This window comes from Oncorhynchus clarkii, chromosome 32 (genome assembly GCF_045791955.1).
Source record: "Oncorhynchus clarkii lewisi isolate Uvic-CL-2024 chromosome 32, UVic_Ocla_1.0, whole genome shotgun sequence".
NCBI classification, from domain to species: domain Eukaryota; kingdom Metazoa; phylum Chordata; class Actinopteri; order Salmoniformes; family Salmonidae; genus Oncorhynchus; species Oncorhynchus clarkii.
Window position 1 is genome coordinate 36,422,668 of NC_092178.1, and position 16,288 is coordinate 36,438,955.

At 40.3% G+C, this 16,288-nt stretch overlaps 1 protein-coding gene across 1 annotated transcript; it reads left to right on the top strand.

Moving 5' to 3' along the window:
• The first annotated feature begins 8,398 nt into the window (after positions 1 to 8,398).
• LOC139391999 (casein kinase II subunit beta) lies at positions 8,399 to 15,526 on the top strand. Its single transcript, XM_071139628.1, has 7 exons — positions 8,399 to 8,529; positions 9,232 to 9,312; positions 9,582 to 9,684; positions 13,113 to 13,228; positions 13,349 to 13,424; positions 13,774 to 13,963; positions 14,212 to 15,526. The coding sequence occupies exons 2-7, from the start codon at positions 9,241 to 9,243 to the stop codon at positions 14,300 to 14,302; spliced, it is 648 nt and encodes a 215-aa protein (XP_070995729.1). The 5' UTR covers positions 8,399 to 8,529; positions 9,232 to 9,240; the 3' UTR covers positions 14,303 to 15,526.
• Positions 15,527 to 16,288: the final 762 nt, after the last annotated feature.

The window sequence follows — 16,288 nt, forward strand, 5'->3', positions numbered from 1 at the left end:
CTTGTCACAACACAACTGATTGGGTCAATAAGAAGGAAAGAAATTCCACAAGCTAACTTTTAACAAGGCGCACCTGTTGTATTACATTCCAGATGACTACATCATGAAGCTCGTTGAGAGAATGCCAAGAGTGTGCAAAGCTGTCAAGGCAAAGGGTGGCTATTTGAAGAATCGCATCTCAAATATATTTTGATTTGTTTAGCACTTTTTTTTTGGTTACTACATGATTCCATATGTGTTATTTCATAGTGTTGATGTCTTCATTGTTATTCTATAATGTAGAAAATAGTTTAAAAAATAAAGAAAAACCTGTGAATGAGGAGTAGTTCTAAAAATGTTGAACAGTAGTGTGTGTATGTGTGCGTGTGTGTGTGTGTGTGTGTGTGTGTGTGTGTATATATATATACATATACACACACACACTATCGTTCAAAAGTTTATATATATAGATATTTTCGCATGAAATTTCTTGTTAGGGAAAAATCTGTTCATTGAAAATGCGAGAAGTAAATGCAAAGTTATTTAATCTTATTTTAAGATGCTGTTTATTCTTTTTACCTTACTTTTTTTTTTTTTGCTTCAAGAGATGAGTCCACACCTATAGTATAAAGAAATGGTTGGTGTATTTTTATTGAGCAAAGTTGTTACATTATGCAGCTAGGTATCGTACTCAGTGTTAAGTTTGGCCATGGGCATATTGTGCTTTTATTATATTCATCTGCTGTCCTACTCGATGCAGGAAGGCTCTCTACTTAAACACAACTAACTGCACTGTGCTGTAGAAGAGACACTTGTAACCAAAGTAAGGCGGGCAAGAGCTCCATATTGAGGAAGTATTTTCAACGCATACATTAATTCAAGATGGCCTTTCCAAAAACCTCTGGCAACTAAATAGCTCAATTGAACTGAATCTTGGACTATGGTGGGAAGGGGCAAGGGTGGTCTGTGTTCACACCACTGATTTCCAAATACATTTGCAAAGTATAATATTATTCTCCAAGAGTATTAGAGGGAATACAAGGGTTTAGAACTTTTGATTTCACAGACGGATGTATCACACGACGAACAAAATGGCACACAGCTTGTTTTGAACATTTGATGGGGGGGGGGGGGGGCGCATCCTACCAAATAATAGATTAATTTCTAACTTGTATTTTTTTTATCTTCATCTGCATACATTTTTCACAGCTTGTAAGTTGGGGTTTGTTTGCTTACTGACACCCACCGTTTTAAGATTCGCTTTGGGATGTTGTGAGTAGGGAATTTGAGTGTATGTGTGTGTGCATTTTCTGGTGTCTGTAATATCTTATTTTTTGGGGGGGGTTATGTGGATGGCAAACACTTTTGCCTTGTTTGCCCACACTTAGTTTTAACAACTATATTAAGGCAATTTACAGTTTTTTTCTTATATACATTCACGTATATACATTCAAGTGTGTGTGTGTGTGTGTGTGTGTGTGTGTGTGTGTATATATATGTTTATCCAAATGAAGTACATAATCAGTTCTTGGGGTGTATTGAAATGTTTACCATACTCTCTTAAGGCAGTCAAAATGAAGTGGGTATATTTTATTTTTCACTATGACTTCTACTAAGCATGACCACATCCACGGGTGCAGCTCACCTTGCCTGTGAAAACAACAGTGGTAGCCATACACTTAACACAGGCTTGTATGAGCCCTGCATCCTTCCCTAACACTTACTGTTGATGTGCTCATATTGTATGTACCCATGTTTAAAGAAAAAAATAGTGTATTCTTGAAAACCTCAAAGATTGTACTATATTTCCAGCATCACACCAAGGTACCTGGAGTGGTTAAAGCTGTTCTATAATTTATGGTTTATTAATGGAACCGTATTATACACACATGTATGTATATTGGTATGTATCTAAGTTTTTGTCTACCCCAACTTACAGTCCCACAAACTAATGTTGCCATTTCTTAAGTTCAAGGGAGCAATGTACAAGCAGAGGAGTGTCTTATTATAATAAAATTATACAGAGAAAGTTAAATAAACTTTTTGTTTTAATGGAAAATCTGGTTTTGTTTTGATTTTATTATGAATTGCCACCCCCTGTAAAGAAGAGGTGGACACAAATTAAATATATTATTTTAACCACCTGGGCAATGGTAGGTGGTTCTCTGCACTGATATGTACAGTGCATTTTCCACATGTTGTTACGTTACAGCCTTGTTCTAAAATTAATTAAATAGTTTCCCCCCCCCCCCCCTCTCAACAATCAACACATAATACCCCATAATTACAAAGAAAAAAAAGGTTTTTAGAAATGTTAGCAAATGTATTAAATAAAAACTTAATTTATCACATTTGCATAAGTATTCAGACCCTTTACTCAGTACTTTGTTGAAGCACCTTTGGCAGCGATCACAGCCGGCAATCACAACCCCAGTCTGAGGTCCTGAGTGCTCTGTCGAGCAAGTTTTCATCAAGGATCTCTGGGTACTTTGCTCTGTTCATCTTTCCCTCGATCCTGACTAGACTCCCAATCCCTGCCGCTGAAAAACATCCCCACAGCATGATGCTGCCACCACCATGTTTCACCGTATGGATGGTGCCAGGTTTCTTCCAGACGTGACGCTTGGCATTCAGGCCAAGGAGTTCAATCTTGGTTTCATCAGACCTAGAGAATCTTGTTTCTCATGGTCTGAGAGTCTTTAGGTGCTGTTGTGCCTTTTACAGAGGAGTGACTTCCATTTGGCCACTAACCATAAAGACTTGATTGATGGAGTGCTGCAGAGATGGTTGTCTTTTTGGAAGGTTATCCAATCTCTACAGAGGAATCTGGAGTTCTGTCAGTTTCCATTGGGTTCTGGGTCCCTATCCTGACCAACGCCCTTCTCGCCCAATTGCTGTTTGACCGGGCGACCAGCTCTAGGAAGAGTCTTGGTGGTTCCTAACTTTTTCTATTTAAGAATGATGGAGGCCACTGTGTTCTTGGGGACCTTTAATGCTGCAGACATTTTTTTGGTACCCTTCTCCAGATCTGTGCCTCAACACAGTTATGCCTCAGCTCTACAGACAATTCCTTCGACCTCATGGCTTGGTTTTTGCTCTGACATGTAGTGTCAACTGTGGGACCTTTGTACATAGACAGATGTGTGCCTTTCCAAATGTCCAATCAATTGAATTTACCACAGGTGGCCTTCAATCAAGTTGTAGAATCATCTCAAGGATGATCAATGGAACAGGATTCACCTGAGCTCAATTTCGAAAGAGTGCAAAAAAGGTATTTCTGGTTTTCATCTTTTATAAATTTGCCCAAAAATCTGAACCTGTTTTCGCCTTATGTGGTATTGTGTGTAGATTGAGGGGAAAAATGTATTTAATCCATTTTAGAATAAGGCTAACGTAACAAAATGTGGGAAAAGTGAAGGGGTCTGAATTCTTGCCGAATAAACTGTAGCTAATAGAACACGTTTGTAAACCCACTACAATCATGCAGTACAGTCAAATAGTTACACCGGCAGGGCCTGGTGGTATGACATTAGTCAAACCAAAAGCATACCTTGACTTGTTAGAGTTCAAGTGTTGGATAGTCATAGCCAGCTAGGTAACATAGCATCCCTCTGTTTGAGCCAGGTGTTTGCTAACTAGCTGCATTTGCTAAGTGAAAGTGAAAAATGACTAAATATATCTAGCTCTCTTTCTCCTCCCTTTTTGAAGAAATGTATTTGTTTAAAACTGTCCAACTATTGTCTTTCTCTCTTTGAGTCAACTCACCACATTTTATCAAATCACATTTTTTCATATGCGGCTTCTAATACAACAGGTATACCTTACAGTGAAATGTACACTTACAAGCCCTTAACCAACAATGCAGTTTCAAGAAAATATGAAATAAAAAAAATTAAGAGAGAAGAATAACAATTAAAGAGCAGCAGTAAAATAACAGTAGCAGGGCTATATACAGATGAAGATGGGGGGGATGCAAATAGTCTGGGTAACGGTTTGACTAGATGTTCAGGAGTCTTATGGCTTGGGGGTAGAAGCTGTTTAGAAGCCTCTTGGACCTAGACTTGGCGCTCTGGTACCGGTTGCCATGTGGTAGCAGAGAGAACAGTCTATGATTTGGGTGTCTGGAGTCTGACAATATTTAGGGCCTGGTATAGAGGTCCTGGATGGCAGGGAGCTTGGCCCCGGTGATGTACTGGGCCGTACGCACTACCCTCTTGTTAGGAATTTTATGAATAATGACTAAACAATATCTACATTTAAATAGAACTATAACTAATTAAAATCTACTCTGTTTTATATCTGATTAATAATGTTAATTCATAAGAAAGGGATTGTGTAGCATGAAACAGGGGGTAATTAAACATAATAAATACCATTCCAGCTGGGTTGGGGAGGAATGGATTGTGGGTTTTTAAGTAAGCAAAGAAGGTCGTTAACCTGTGGTTGAACCGACTCAACTTAGCTCTGGGATGTTTAGATAAGGCAGCGAGTGTCTCCCTAGGTTTTCCATTATCTGGAACTGTCTGCTGAATAGTGATAGATGAAGACTTCAGAAGTTAACCTTGAAATAAGTGTGTATCTGGAGTGAGCGAGCTAGGGGGTTGGAATAAACTTTTGAACCTGCTTTGTCCTGGTTGATAGGAGGAAGGACATTTTAGAACCTATGACATCATATTCTGTATATAAACTGTTGTTTGTGGTTCCATGGGAGCGAGCTCCGAGAATAAATACTATTATCTAATTTTGATAAGACTGGTTGGTCTCTGTCTATTTTATGCAAATAGGAATCTTACAAATTCTTATAAAATAGACTGAGTGAATTTAATTATAGGAATTATGAAATTCCGATGACACCTCTGTAGTGCCTTGCGGTCGGAGGCCGAGCAGTTGCCATACCAGTCAGTGATGCAGCCGGTCAGGATGCTCTCTGGTGCAGCTGTAAAACATTTTGAGGACCCACGGCAAATCTTTTCAGTCTCCTGAGGGGGAATAGGTTTTGTCGTGCAATAGGTTGGATCATGTCAAGTCAATGTACCCAGAGGAGGACGAAAGCTAGCTGTCCTCTGGCTACACCATGGTGCTACCCTACAGAGTGCTGCTGAGGCTACTGTAGACCATTGCAGAAGTGTTTTACTAAGTTATTTGGTGATGTGGATATATGTTGTCTAGTTTTATGTAAAAAAGGATAAACATTTAAAAAGTTTCCATTTTTATTAAATTCGCTGAGGAGGATGGTCCTCCTCTGAGGAGCCTCCACGGCTCTATGCCACTACACGCTCAGCCATGCATTGAACATTGCAGTATTTTTTGTGAACAGTGATTGAGTTAGTGTGCCTTCAGAAAGTATTCATACCCCTTGACTTATTTCTAATTTTGTTGTGTTACAGCCTGAATTCAAAATGGATTAAATAGATTTGTTCCTCACACAATCACACAAAATCCCCATAATGACAAAGGAAAAACATGTTTTTAGAAATGTTTGCAAATATATATATTTTTTAAATGAAATACAGAAATATCTGATTTTTATAAGTATTCATACCCCTGAGTCAATACTTTGTGGAAGCACCTTCGGCAGCGATTACAGGTGTGAGTCTTTCTGGGTAAGTCTAAGAGTTTTCCACATCTGGATTGTGCAACATTTGCCCATTATTATTTTCAAAATTCTTCAAGTTTTGTCAAATTAGATGGTGATCATTGCTAGACAACCATTTTCAAGTTTTGCCATAGATTTAAACAGATTTAAGTCAGAACTAACCAGGCCACTCAGGAACATTCACTACCTTCTTTGTAAGTATCTCCAGTATAGGTTTGTCCTTGAGTTTTAAGTTATTGTCCTGCTGAAAGGTGAATTCATCTCCCAATGTCTGGTGGAAAGCAGACTGAACCAGGTTTTCCTCTAGGATTTTGCCTGTGCTTAGCTCCATTCCGTTTCTATTTAATCATAACTTTCCAGTCCTTAACCATTAAAAGCATACCCATAATATGATGCAGCCACCACTATGCTTGAAAATATAGAGCTATGGAGTGCTCACGTCGGTAGCCATGATGTGCTTTGAAAGTCTGGTCCATGGCTCAAATCAACACCATCATCCTGGAAACCCTAGACCCACTCCAATTCGCATACTGCCCCTAACAGATGACGCCATCTCAATCGTACTCCACACTCCACTTTCCCACCTGGACAAAAGGAACACCTATGTGAGAATGCTGTGCATTGACTACAGCTCGGCATTTAACACCATAAGCTAAGGACCCTGGGACTAAACACCTCTCTGCAACTGGATCCTGGACTTCCTGACGGGCCACAACCTCAACCTCTCCCTCAAAGTGAGCAAGACAAAAGAGATGATTGTGGACTACAGGAAAAGGAGGGCCGAACCAGACCCCATTCACATCGATGGGGCTGTAGTGGAGCGTGCCGAGAGTCTCAAGTTCCTTGGTGTCCACGTCACCAACAAACTATCATGGTCCAAACACAGAGAAAGTTGTGAAGATGGCACAATAATGCCTTATCCCCCTCAAGACACTGAAAAGACTGGGTGTATTGATACACCATTCAAAGTGTAATTAATAACTTCACCATGCTCAAAGGGATATTCAATGTCTCTTTTTATTATTACCCATCTACCAATAGGTGCCCATCTTTGAGTCATGTGAAAACCTCCCTGGTCTTTATTGTTGAGTCTGTTTGAAATTCACTGCTCGATTGAGGGACCTTACAATTATCTGTATGTGTGGGGTACAGAGATGGTCTGGTCATTCAAAAATCATGTTAAACACTATTATTGCACACAGAGTTAGTCCATGCAACATATTATGTGACTTATTTAGGCTTGCCATTACAAAGTGGTTGAATACTTATTGACTCAAGACATTTCAGCCTTTCTTTTTTTATTAATTGTAAATATTTCAAAAAACATATTTCCACTCTGACATTATGGGGTATTGTTGACAAAATATCTCAATGTAATTCATTTTAAATTCAGGCTGTAACACAACAAAATGTGGGAAAAAGTCAAGGGGTGTGAATACTTTCTGAAGGCACTGTATATTATTAGCCTAAATTATGACTCCAATCTGCTCAACATAGTAGAAATAGTAGGCTATTTTACATAAGCCTCAATGCAATGAAAGATGCATGAAATGCTTGATTATAAAGGTGCATTTTTATGGTGAGAATATGCTTCCCCCAACTTAAATCATGCGCTGCCTATGGGAGCGAGGAGAAGGACAGAGGAAGAGAGAGGGACCCGACTCAACTCAAACTAAACTGTTTATTGTCCAGCAGAATACATGTCTGACTCCAAACCCCTACAACTGAAAAGATAAGAGCATATCACCGCTTTAAAAACAGAGCTGAGAGCTCTCCATACAGAATGGTTCCCATATATTCTATAAATATCCAATGTTTTTTTTGTCTACCCTACCCCAAACCCATGATCATTTATATCAATAATGTAATTAAATGTTATATTCTTTGACACATTATTGCAGTTACCATCTCACCAACAGGGGGTGCTGCAGCACCTCCAGCACCCATACTTCGCATGTCTATGCCTGTATGTACATGCATGTTCACACACACAAATAAACAGTCTTGCACATCAGATATAAGCCCTTTGTGACTATTCCTTCACATTGTATAGTAAACAATCGCAGATCAGGCAGATAGACATACCAAAGTGATCTGCATGTATTATCCAGCTCATCATTGACACCACCATTGACATCATTGACACCACACCAAGAGGCAGAAGAACAGCTGTATCTGAGGGGTTTGTTATATTTCCAGTATCGGACAGGAAATGAATGAGAAGATTAGTGTACATTTTCACAATTCTCAAGATGCTCACAGAAATGCTGATTTGCAGGGCAGCTAGCTATGTATACTAGTGGCTTCTCTGTGATGCCACAGAACAGTGCAGTATCAAACCTATTGAGCGGTGTCTCTTAAAGTGGCCTGAATACTTTCCAAATACACATCATGGTCTTGCAGATTGATGATTAGTGTATGGAGGACAGGACCTTGCAATTTATTTGATTGGGGAATACTGCTCAGCTATGGTGTTATTGAAATCTGGACTAAGAAAACTACATTAATAAGAATTGACTGGCTACTGCAAGCCATGTAAAGTCAATCCCACCACTACAGAACTTGGTCACCTTTGTTACAGCATGATTCACGAAGGACCCAAAAATATGAGGAACCGTATTCCTGCATTGCCCAAAGTAGTAAAGTCATTACAAGCAAAGGAGGAAATATCAAATACATTTGTTATAACTTCTGTTCCCACCCTATATTTAATACTTAACAATATATTAGTCATATAATAAAACCTACGTTTTTCAGATTTTCAGTTGATAACTCAAAAAAATGTAGTTGTTGAAAAACTACAGTATCCTTGGACGTGTCTCTGAATTTGTACGTCATCAATTTGCCTACAACGAAAACGAGTACCTCTGCAGTGGTTAACTGGGAGGTGGTGTCCTTTTAATTTACAACACAAAATATTACATTTTATTGGTGTGAAAATCACGTAACAGGGGGTAAGTTACCCAAATTACTATATGTTTTCATATGAGATATGATATAGCTTTAGAGGACTTGCGATTAAAAACTGAACAAATTTCATCCGGCCTAGTTTGGACGTTGCGCCATATTGAATGTAACTGCTAGCTAGCTAAGGATGTAGCTAACATTTTCTCCTGCTGGTCATTTCTCATAACTCTTGTGTATGCTACTAACTACGATTGTTGATGTGACATAGGTAATATCCTTATTTCTTACGCTTCCAATGTCAACTACCAATTTTATTTGAACTAGCTACAGTAACGTTAGTCACACATTTGCACGGTGGGTTGCGCGAGCTAACTAGTAGGTAAGCTTCTTATAGTTAACATGTTCTAAGTTAGTTATCTAGATAATTGCTCTGTTATGTTTTAGAAAAGTGTCTTGAGTGTAGTTAGCGACCTATAATAAGTTTGTGTTGCTAAACTATCAAGTTCAGTCCGTTTTCACATAACTGAATTCAATCGACCCTTCAAACTCAACTCTGGACCTCAAAGTCAAGTCCACTGTATTTTTGTCATTGTTCCCATCTTATCATGGACTGCGTTAGACCTGGGACACCATGTGGGTGCAATAAATTATCAAGTAGAACAGAAACTCAGCAAGCTCCGGGGACCTCTTAGGGTAAGAGTTGCAATAGGCTCAAATCTATGTCTGTGTTGAATGTCTTTACCCATTAGTCTCCCGAGATGAGCAGTTCAGAGGAAGTGTCATGGATCTCCTGGTTCTGTGGACTGAGGGGAAACGAGTTTTTCTGTGAGGTCAGTATCTAACAGCACCCAGAGCAATATTGTCACTCATTGACCAAAAAGTTAATGTCAGCTAAGACATGGGTGGCCAACCCTTATCCTGTGTGTGCAAAAACCTGATTCGGCTAAGCAAGGACCTGATGGGCAGGTGGTGAGTTGAGGGCTGGAACAAAATCGTATTATTCACAGCCACCTCTTACTACACAAACTCTTTCAAGAAGGAATAGGTCTGATATTTCTCTAATTTGTTTCACCCCTTCTGTCCTCTCCTCCATTGACAGGTGGATGAGGACTACATCCAGGACAAGTTCAACCTGACTGGGCTCAATGAGCAGGTTCCCCACTACCGCCAGGCTCTGGACATGATCCTGGACCTAGAACCAGGTCAGACCAACTCTAGAACCATCTCTACTGCACTCGGAAGTACAGAACATTCCACACAATCGAGATCGGAATACCAATGTTATGGTTGCATCTAGGGTTGTGGCGGTCACAAAAATTGTCAGCTAGTGATTGTCAAGGAAATAACTGGTTGGTCTCACTGTAATTGACCGTTAATTAACTAAAACATATTTAGCATCTCCTGGCTTCCCAACAAGCCACTGATGCAGGCCTTTGGAACATCTACATTTTAAAGAGTCTTATATAGCATACATCTTCACAATAAATCCATTATTTATTTTAGACAGGTCTAAAGACTCATGATATGAAGAAAATGTAGTCCACTTCAAAAGAACAGAATAGCATACTTAGTTATCCTTATGTTAGGTCCTGATCTGGCAATGCCAAATGGCTGTGGGCTACACTAGTTCATATAGCAGACAAACTTGCTTAGAATTCCATGGTGTTATTTTATAGTATCAAGAATACCATTTTTTTTTTTTTTACTTTAGTATTTTTAGTAAATATTTTATTTAATAAAGTAAGCTTTTCACGCTAGGGCCTAAACCTGTTATAATTGGCATAAAATTTGATTTTAGCGTAAACTGCATCTCAGATTGCAGCCCAAATAAATGCTTCAGAGTTCAAGTAACAGACACATTAACATCAACTGTTCAGAGGAGACTGTGTGAATCAGGCCTTCGTGGACGAACTGCTGCAACAAAACCACTACTAAAGGACAAGAAGAAGAGACTAATAAAAAAGAGATTGATTGGACCAAGGAACACGAGCAATGGACATTAAACAGGTGGAAATATGTCCTTTGGTCTGATGAGTCCACCGTGTCTTTGTGAGACGAAGAGTTGGTGAACGGATGATCTCTGCATGTGTGGTTCCCACCGTGAACCATGGAGGAGGAGATGTGGGGCTGGTGACACTGTCAGTGATTTATTTAGAATTCAATGCACACTTAACCAGCATGGCTACCACAGCATTCTGCAGTGATACGCCATCCCATCTGGTTTGGGCTTAGTGGGCCTATCATTTGTTTTTCAACAGGACAATGACACAACACATCTCCATGCTGTGTAAGGGCTATTTGACCAAGAAGGAGAGTGATTGAGTCATGCATCAGATGACCTGGCCTCCACAATCCCCCGACCTCAACCCAATTGAGATGGTTTGGGATGAGTTGGACTGCAGAGTAAAGGAAAATCAGCCAACAAGTGCTCAGCATATGTGGGAACTCCTTCAAGACTGTTGGAAAAGCATTCCTCATGAAGTTGAGAGAATTCCAAGAGTGTGCAAAGCTGTCAAGGCAGAGGGTGGCTACTTTGAAGAATCTAAAATATATTTTGATTTGTTTTACACTTTCTTGGTTACTACATGATTCCTTTTGTGTTATTTCATAGTTGATGTCTTCACTATTATTCTACAATGTAGAAAATAGTAAAAATAAAGAAAAACCCTTGAATGAGTAGCTGTGTCCAAACCTTTACTGGTACCGTAGGTACTCCTATTTGATTAATTCAGAGTTACTAATGTAACTTTAGTTGTTCTACAAACGTTGGGCTATACAGTGCCTTCGGAAATTATTCAGACCCCTTTACTTTTTCCACATTTTGTTAGGTTACAGCCTTATTCTAAAATTGTTTTTCCCCCAATCTACACACATTACCTCATAATGACAAAGCAATAACAGGTTTATAGAAATGTTTTCTAATTCATAAAAACAAACAAATAATATTTACTTTACTCAGTACTTTGTTGAAGCACCTTTGGCAGCTATTACAGCCTTGAGTCTTCTTGGGTGTGACGCTACAAGCTTGGCACACCTGTATTTGGGGAGTTACTTCCGTTCTTTGCAGATCCTCTCTAGCTCTGTCAGGTTGGATGGGGCGTGTCACTGCCCAGCTATTTTCAGGTCTATCCAGAGATGTTCGATGTGGGTTGAAATCTGGGCTCTGGCTGGACTACTCAAGGACGTTCAGAGGCTTGTCCCGAAGCCACTCCTGCGTTGTCTTGGCTGTGTGCTTAGGGTCGTTGTCCTGTTGGAAGGTCAACTTTGGCCCCAGTTTGAATTCCTGAGAACTCTGGAGCAGGTTTTCATCAATGATCTCTCTGTACTTTGCACCATTCATCTTTCAGTGACCCCAGCCCCTGCTGCTGAAAAACATCCCCACAGCATGATTTCCTCCAGACGTGACTCTTGGCATTCACGGTATAGAGTTCAATCTTGGTTTCATCAGACTAGAGAATCTTGTTTCTCATGGTCTGAGAGTCTTTTAGGTGTCTTTTGGCAAAATCCAAGTGGGCTGTCATGTACTTTTTTACTGAGGAGCAAAAGCACTGACATATGTCAAGCTACTATCCCCCATAGTATAAAAGTTGACCTATTCTGTGAGAGGAAATAAATATTCCAAACATAGTCCGGAACTGTTTTACGCAATGTGGCTGACACAACAGATCAGAACGTTTCAGCTTAAAATGTTGATAAACTATTAAGCTATTTCTTCACATTCATAAGCACAGCAATGCACACATGGCAGTTAGACTATAAGCGTGAATGTTCCATTAGCGGAAAACAGTGACAGCAAATGCGATTATGCATGTAATGTTTTAATTATAAATGCATTTTTATGTTAAATTATCTTCACCAAACTTGAAACTCACACACTGCTTAAGTATGCCAGTTAGGCTCTATACCCCTTGTAAAGCGGATTCATGTGCTTCATTTTAAGAAGTTACTTTTAGTTGTGATACAAACCTTATCAAAATATATAGGCCTATGGGCTAGGCTGCGACTGATTCGAAAAAGTCGCCCAAAAATAGGCAGTAATTTTGCTGGGCATCATTCACAAGTGACAGGCTAATATTGTCACCCATCAGACTATTCTTGATTTAATATTGTCTTTACATATACTAAATATATGTGAAATTTGTTTTGATTTAGAATGGACCATTTATCACGCACCTGCGTCTAAAGCCTTACAGAGTACATACGAGTTTATTATTATTATTATTATTTATTAGTAAGTTCACATGTTCAAGAAGGGATTTCTGCAGAAAACATTAAGTTGAAATGCCTCTCCTGTGAAGTGTCATATGCCCAGCTTTCTGTAATGGGTCTATACCCATTATTATGTACATGTGCACAATTCTGCTTTTGTGAGTAATCTTTAGTAATTTTAAAATCAAATCAACATTTATTTATTTTTAACTAGGCAAGTCAGTTAAGAACAAATTCTTATTTTCAATGACGGCCTAGGAACAGGGGCAGAACGACAGATTTGTACCGTGTCAGCTCGGGGGTTTGAACTTGCAACCTTCCGCTTACTAGTCCAACGCTCTAACCACTAGGCTACCCTGCCGCCCCATATGAATGGCCTCTTCCCCTCTCTTATAACCTGTTCCATCTCTTTGTTTTACAGATGAGGAGCTGGAGGACAACCCTAACCAGAGTGACCTCATAGAGCAGGCAGCAGAGATGCTCTACGGGCTGATCCATGCACGATACATCCTCACCAACCGGGGCATCGCTCAGATGGTACAGCAACTACCCTTTTCTGTTTCCAATGTTTGCTGAAAGGCTGCATGTCAAATATATGCAGCATTTTTCTGGAAACGTTTTTCACGTTCTCAATTTATCTCCATCTCTTTTTCTCAGTTGGAGAAGTATCAGCAGGGGGACTTTGGCTACTGCCCCCGAGTCTATTGTGAGAACCAGCCCATGCTTCCCATTGGTGAGTGTGTGTTGGTCTTGTTTGAACCATTACCACTCAGTTGACACTGTGTGGTTGTTTTGATCCACCTCCGAGCACTATTTGCATCATGGCTTTGCATGTTCATAGGTCAGTCTTTATCATCCAGCCACATTGCAGCATTCATAACCCAAACTATGCAAAGCAGATCCTCTATACAGTACAGTATCTCTGAATCCTCTGTGTAAGGTTTTTATGTATCATATCACAACAAATCTAATTTCCAAGAGACATGGATGAATACAATAGTGTGCCCGAGCATTTCATAATAACTTCAGACCAGTAATGTGTCAAAATTATTTCCCCTCTCCTTCCCCCTATCCCTCCCTAGGTCTGTCGGACATTCCGGGCGAGGCTATGGTGAAGCTGTACTGCCCCAAGTGTATGGACGTGTACACTCCCAAGTCCTCCCGGCACCACCACACGGACGGGGCCTACTTTGGCACTGGATTCCCCCACATGCTCTTTATGGTGCACCCAGAGTACAGGCCCAAGAGGCCCGCCAACCAGTTTGTGCCTAGGTCAGTACAACTGTGTCACCCTACAATAGGGGTGTGCATTTTCGAGTCATGTCAACGTAATGCACTGAAAGCAAAAAGGTCCTCGATTAATTTCTACTCATTGATAACAGATAACTTTCTAAGAAATTCCAAGTACATACCAGAGGAAAGAGTCATGTAAATTAAATGTTACCATTAATGCTAATCTCTTTATAGACACCTGTCACACTCTCATCAAGATGTAATGAATGCTCATGTCCTCACAACAGGCTCTATGGATTCAAGATCCACCCCATGGCTTACCAGCTCCAGCTGCAAGCAGCCTCCAGCTTCAAGAGCCCTGTCAAAGCCATCCGCTAAAGCCCAGAGCGAGAGTGGGAGAAAGAGAAAGGGATGATTGAGGAGACGGGTCATCTGCACAAAGCTCCTTACAGATGCCTCCTCTCTGTTCTGCAGACTTTATTATTTAGTTTAGATTAGGATGATTGAGAACAATGTGTAAAGACAAAAACGCCCAGCTTCGATCCCAAACCCTTACACACACATGCGCATTTAGGATTCCATGCATCTACGTCACCAAACTCATCAGCGTCGAAACATAAAAGGGGTAGGGGAAGAAAGTCCATGGATGTTATTGGATTTGACGCTGCTGTTTCTTTTAGTGATATTACCACATGTTGCCCCTATGAACTCGCTCCACGTTGAGTTGTTTTCGGTCCTGTCTTTGGCACAGTTTGGTAAAGGGTCGTGGTAGACCATCACCACTGGTTGAATAACAATTCCTCCGCTACCCCCCCATACCCATGTACACTGTGGCTGGCACTCAGAGACCGCTTGGTTGATGATGATGATAAGGACAAAGTTTGTCACTGAGGGTGTTGCCATTTCACCTCTTCTGTAAACCATTGTTTTACCAAGGCACTCGTGCAGGCTTGTATCACTCTTTTATTGTGTGATACTCAGACGCCAGTGTGTCAAGGCGGTCATTCACAATACAAGTGTTCTGTCAAATTTGCCTTAAACTTTGAGAAAGTGCACAGGTGCTGTGGTTTACAGGAAGTCCACATCTAGGGCATAGTATAGCTGTGCATTTTTACACGCTAGATGTAGGATAGACATGAATAAACCAGAAATGAATTCAATGTTCTAGAAGGACCGGGAAAATACATAACAAAATCACCTGCTGTCTCTGTGTGTCACCCAAAACAACAGTCCTGTTTGTGCGGCACAGTGAGAATGTCAGCTCTGTCACATGTTGCTGGGTTAGTATCACTGCAACAGTACCCATCTCTCCGCAACTGCACTGATTTAACTGGTGTCCCTCCACACATTATTGTAGTATTATTTATGTAAAATCTAGTGACAGAAAATCTGTTTTTATTTTGTGATGCAGTTGGGGTTTTGGCGCCCTACTACAGGTGTACTTTTGATTCCTTGTTGCAAAAAGTAGAACTCTTGATATGTTTTGATCCAGAACAATAAGGATGATTTGTCAAGATTATGATTAATGTGTGTCTGTGTTTTTTTGAAACTGTGGAAGAGTGACCAGGATTCAGAATTCTCAATAAACGTTTTCTTTTCATACAATTGTGTTGATTGGTTTATGTATAAATTAGGTTGTTATTTCTCCATACTCACCATGACATTTTTATCTAAAAAAAATGGAATCCCTTGAAAGTATGGGTCTACTGTATGTCCCTCTGAATCCTTTAAGAGACACCACTCAATAGGTTTGATACTGCACTGTTCCGTTGCCTCACTGTGGCCAGTAGTATACATAGCTGCAAGTCAGCAGTTCTGTGGGCATCATGAGAATTGAGAAAATGTTTATTCTCATATACCGGAAATATTGTAGCAAACCACACAGATACAGCTGTACTTCTGCCTCTTGGCCAAATGGTGTCAATGGAATTTTGGAATGTCTGATCTGTGAAGGAGAGTGATGGAGTGCTGCATCACATGACCTGGCCACCACAATCACCCGACCTCAACCCAATTGAGATAGTTTGGGATGAGTTGGACCCCAGAGTGAAGGAAAAGCACCCAACAAGTGCTCAGCATATGTGGGAACTCCTTCAAGACTGTTGGAAAAGCATTCCAGGTGAAGCAGGTTGAGAGAATGTCAAGAGTGTGCAAAGCTGTCATCAAGGAAATGGGTGGCTACTTTGACTGGCAGTATCATTGGAGAAAGGGATTTCGGCAAGGCAATTTTCTTGCCTGACAAAATCCCACTGCCCCCTTCTATCTTGGGACTGCAAGGCCTGACACACTTCAGAATAATTTTGGTAGCTCATGTTGACCAGTAGTGTGTGCCCCAGAAAGTATTTTATTCTAGCCCCCCCCCCC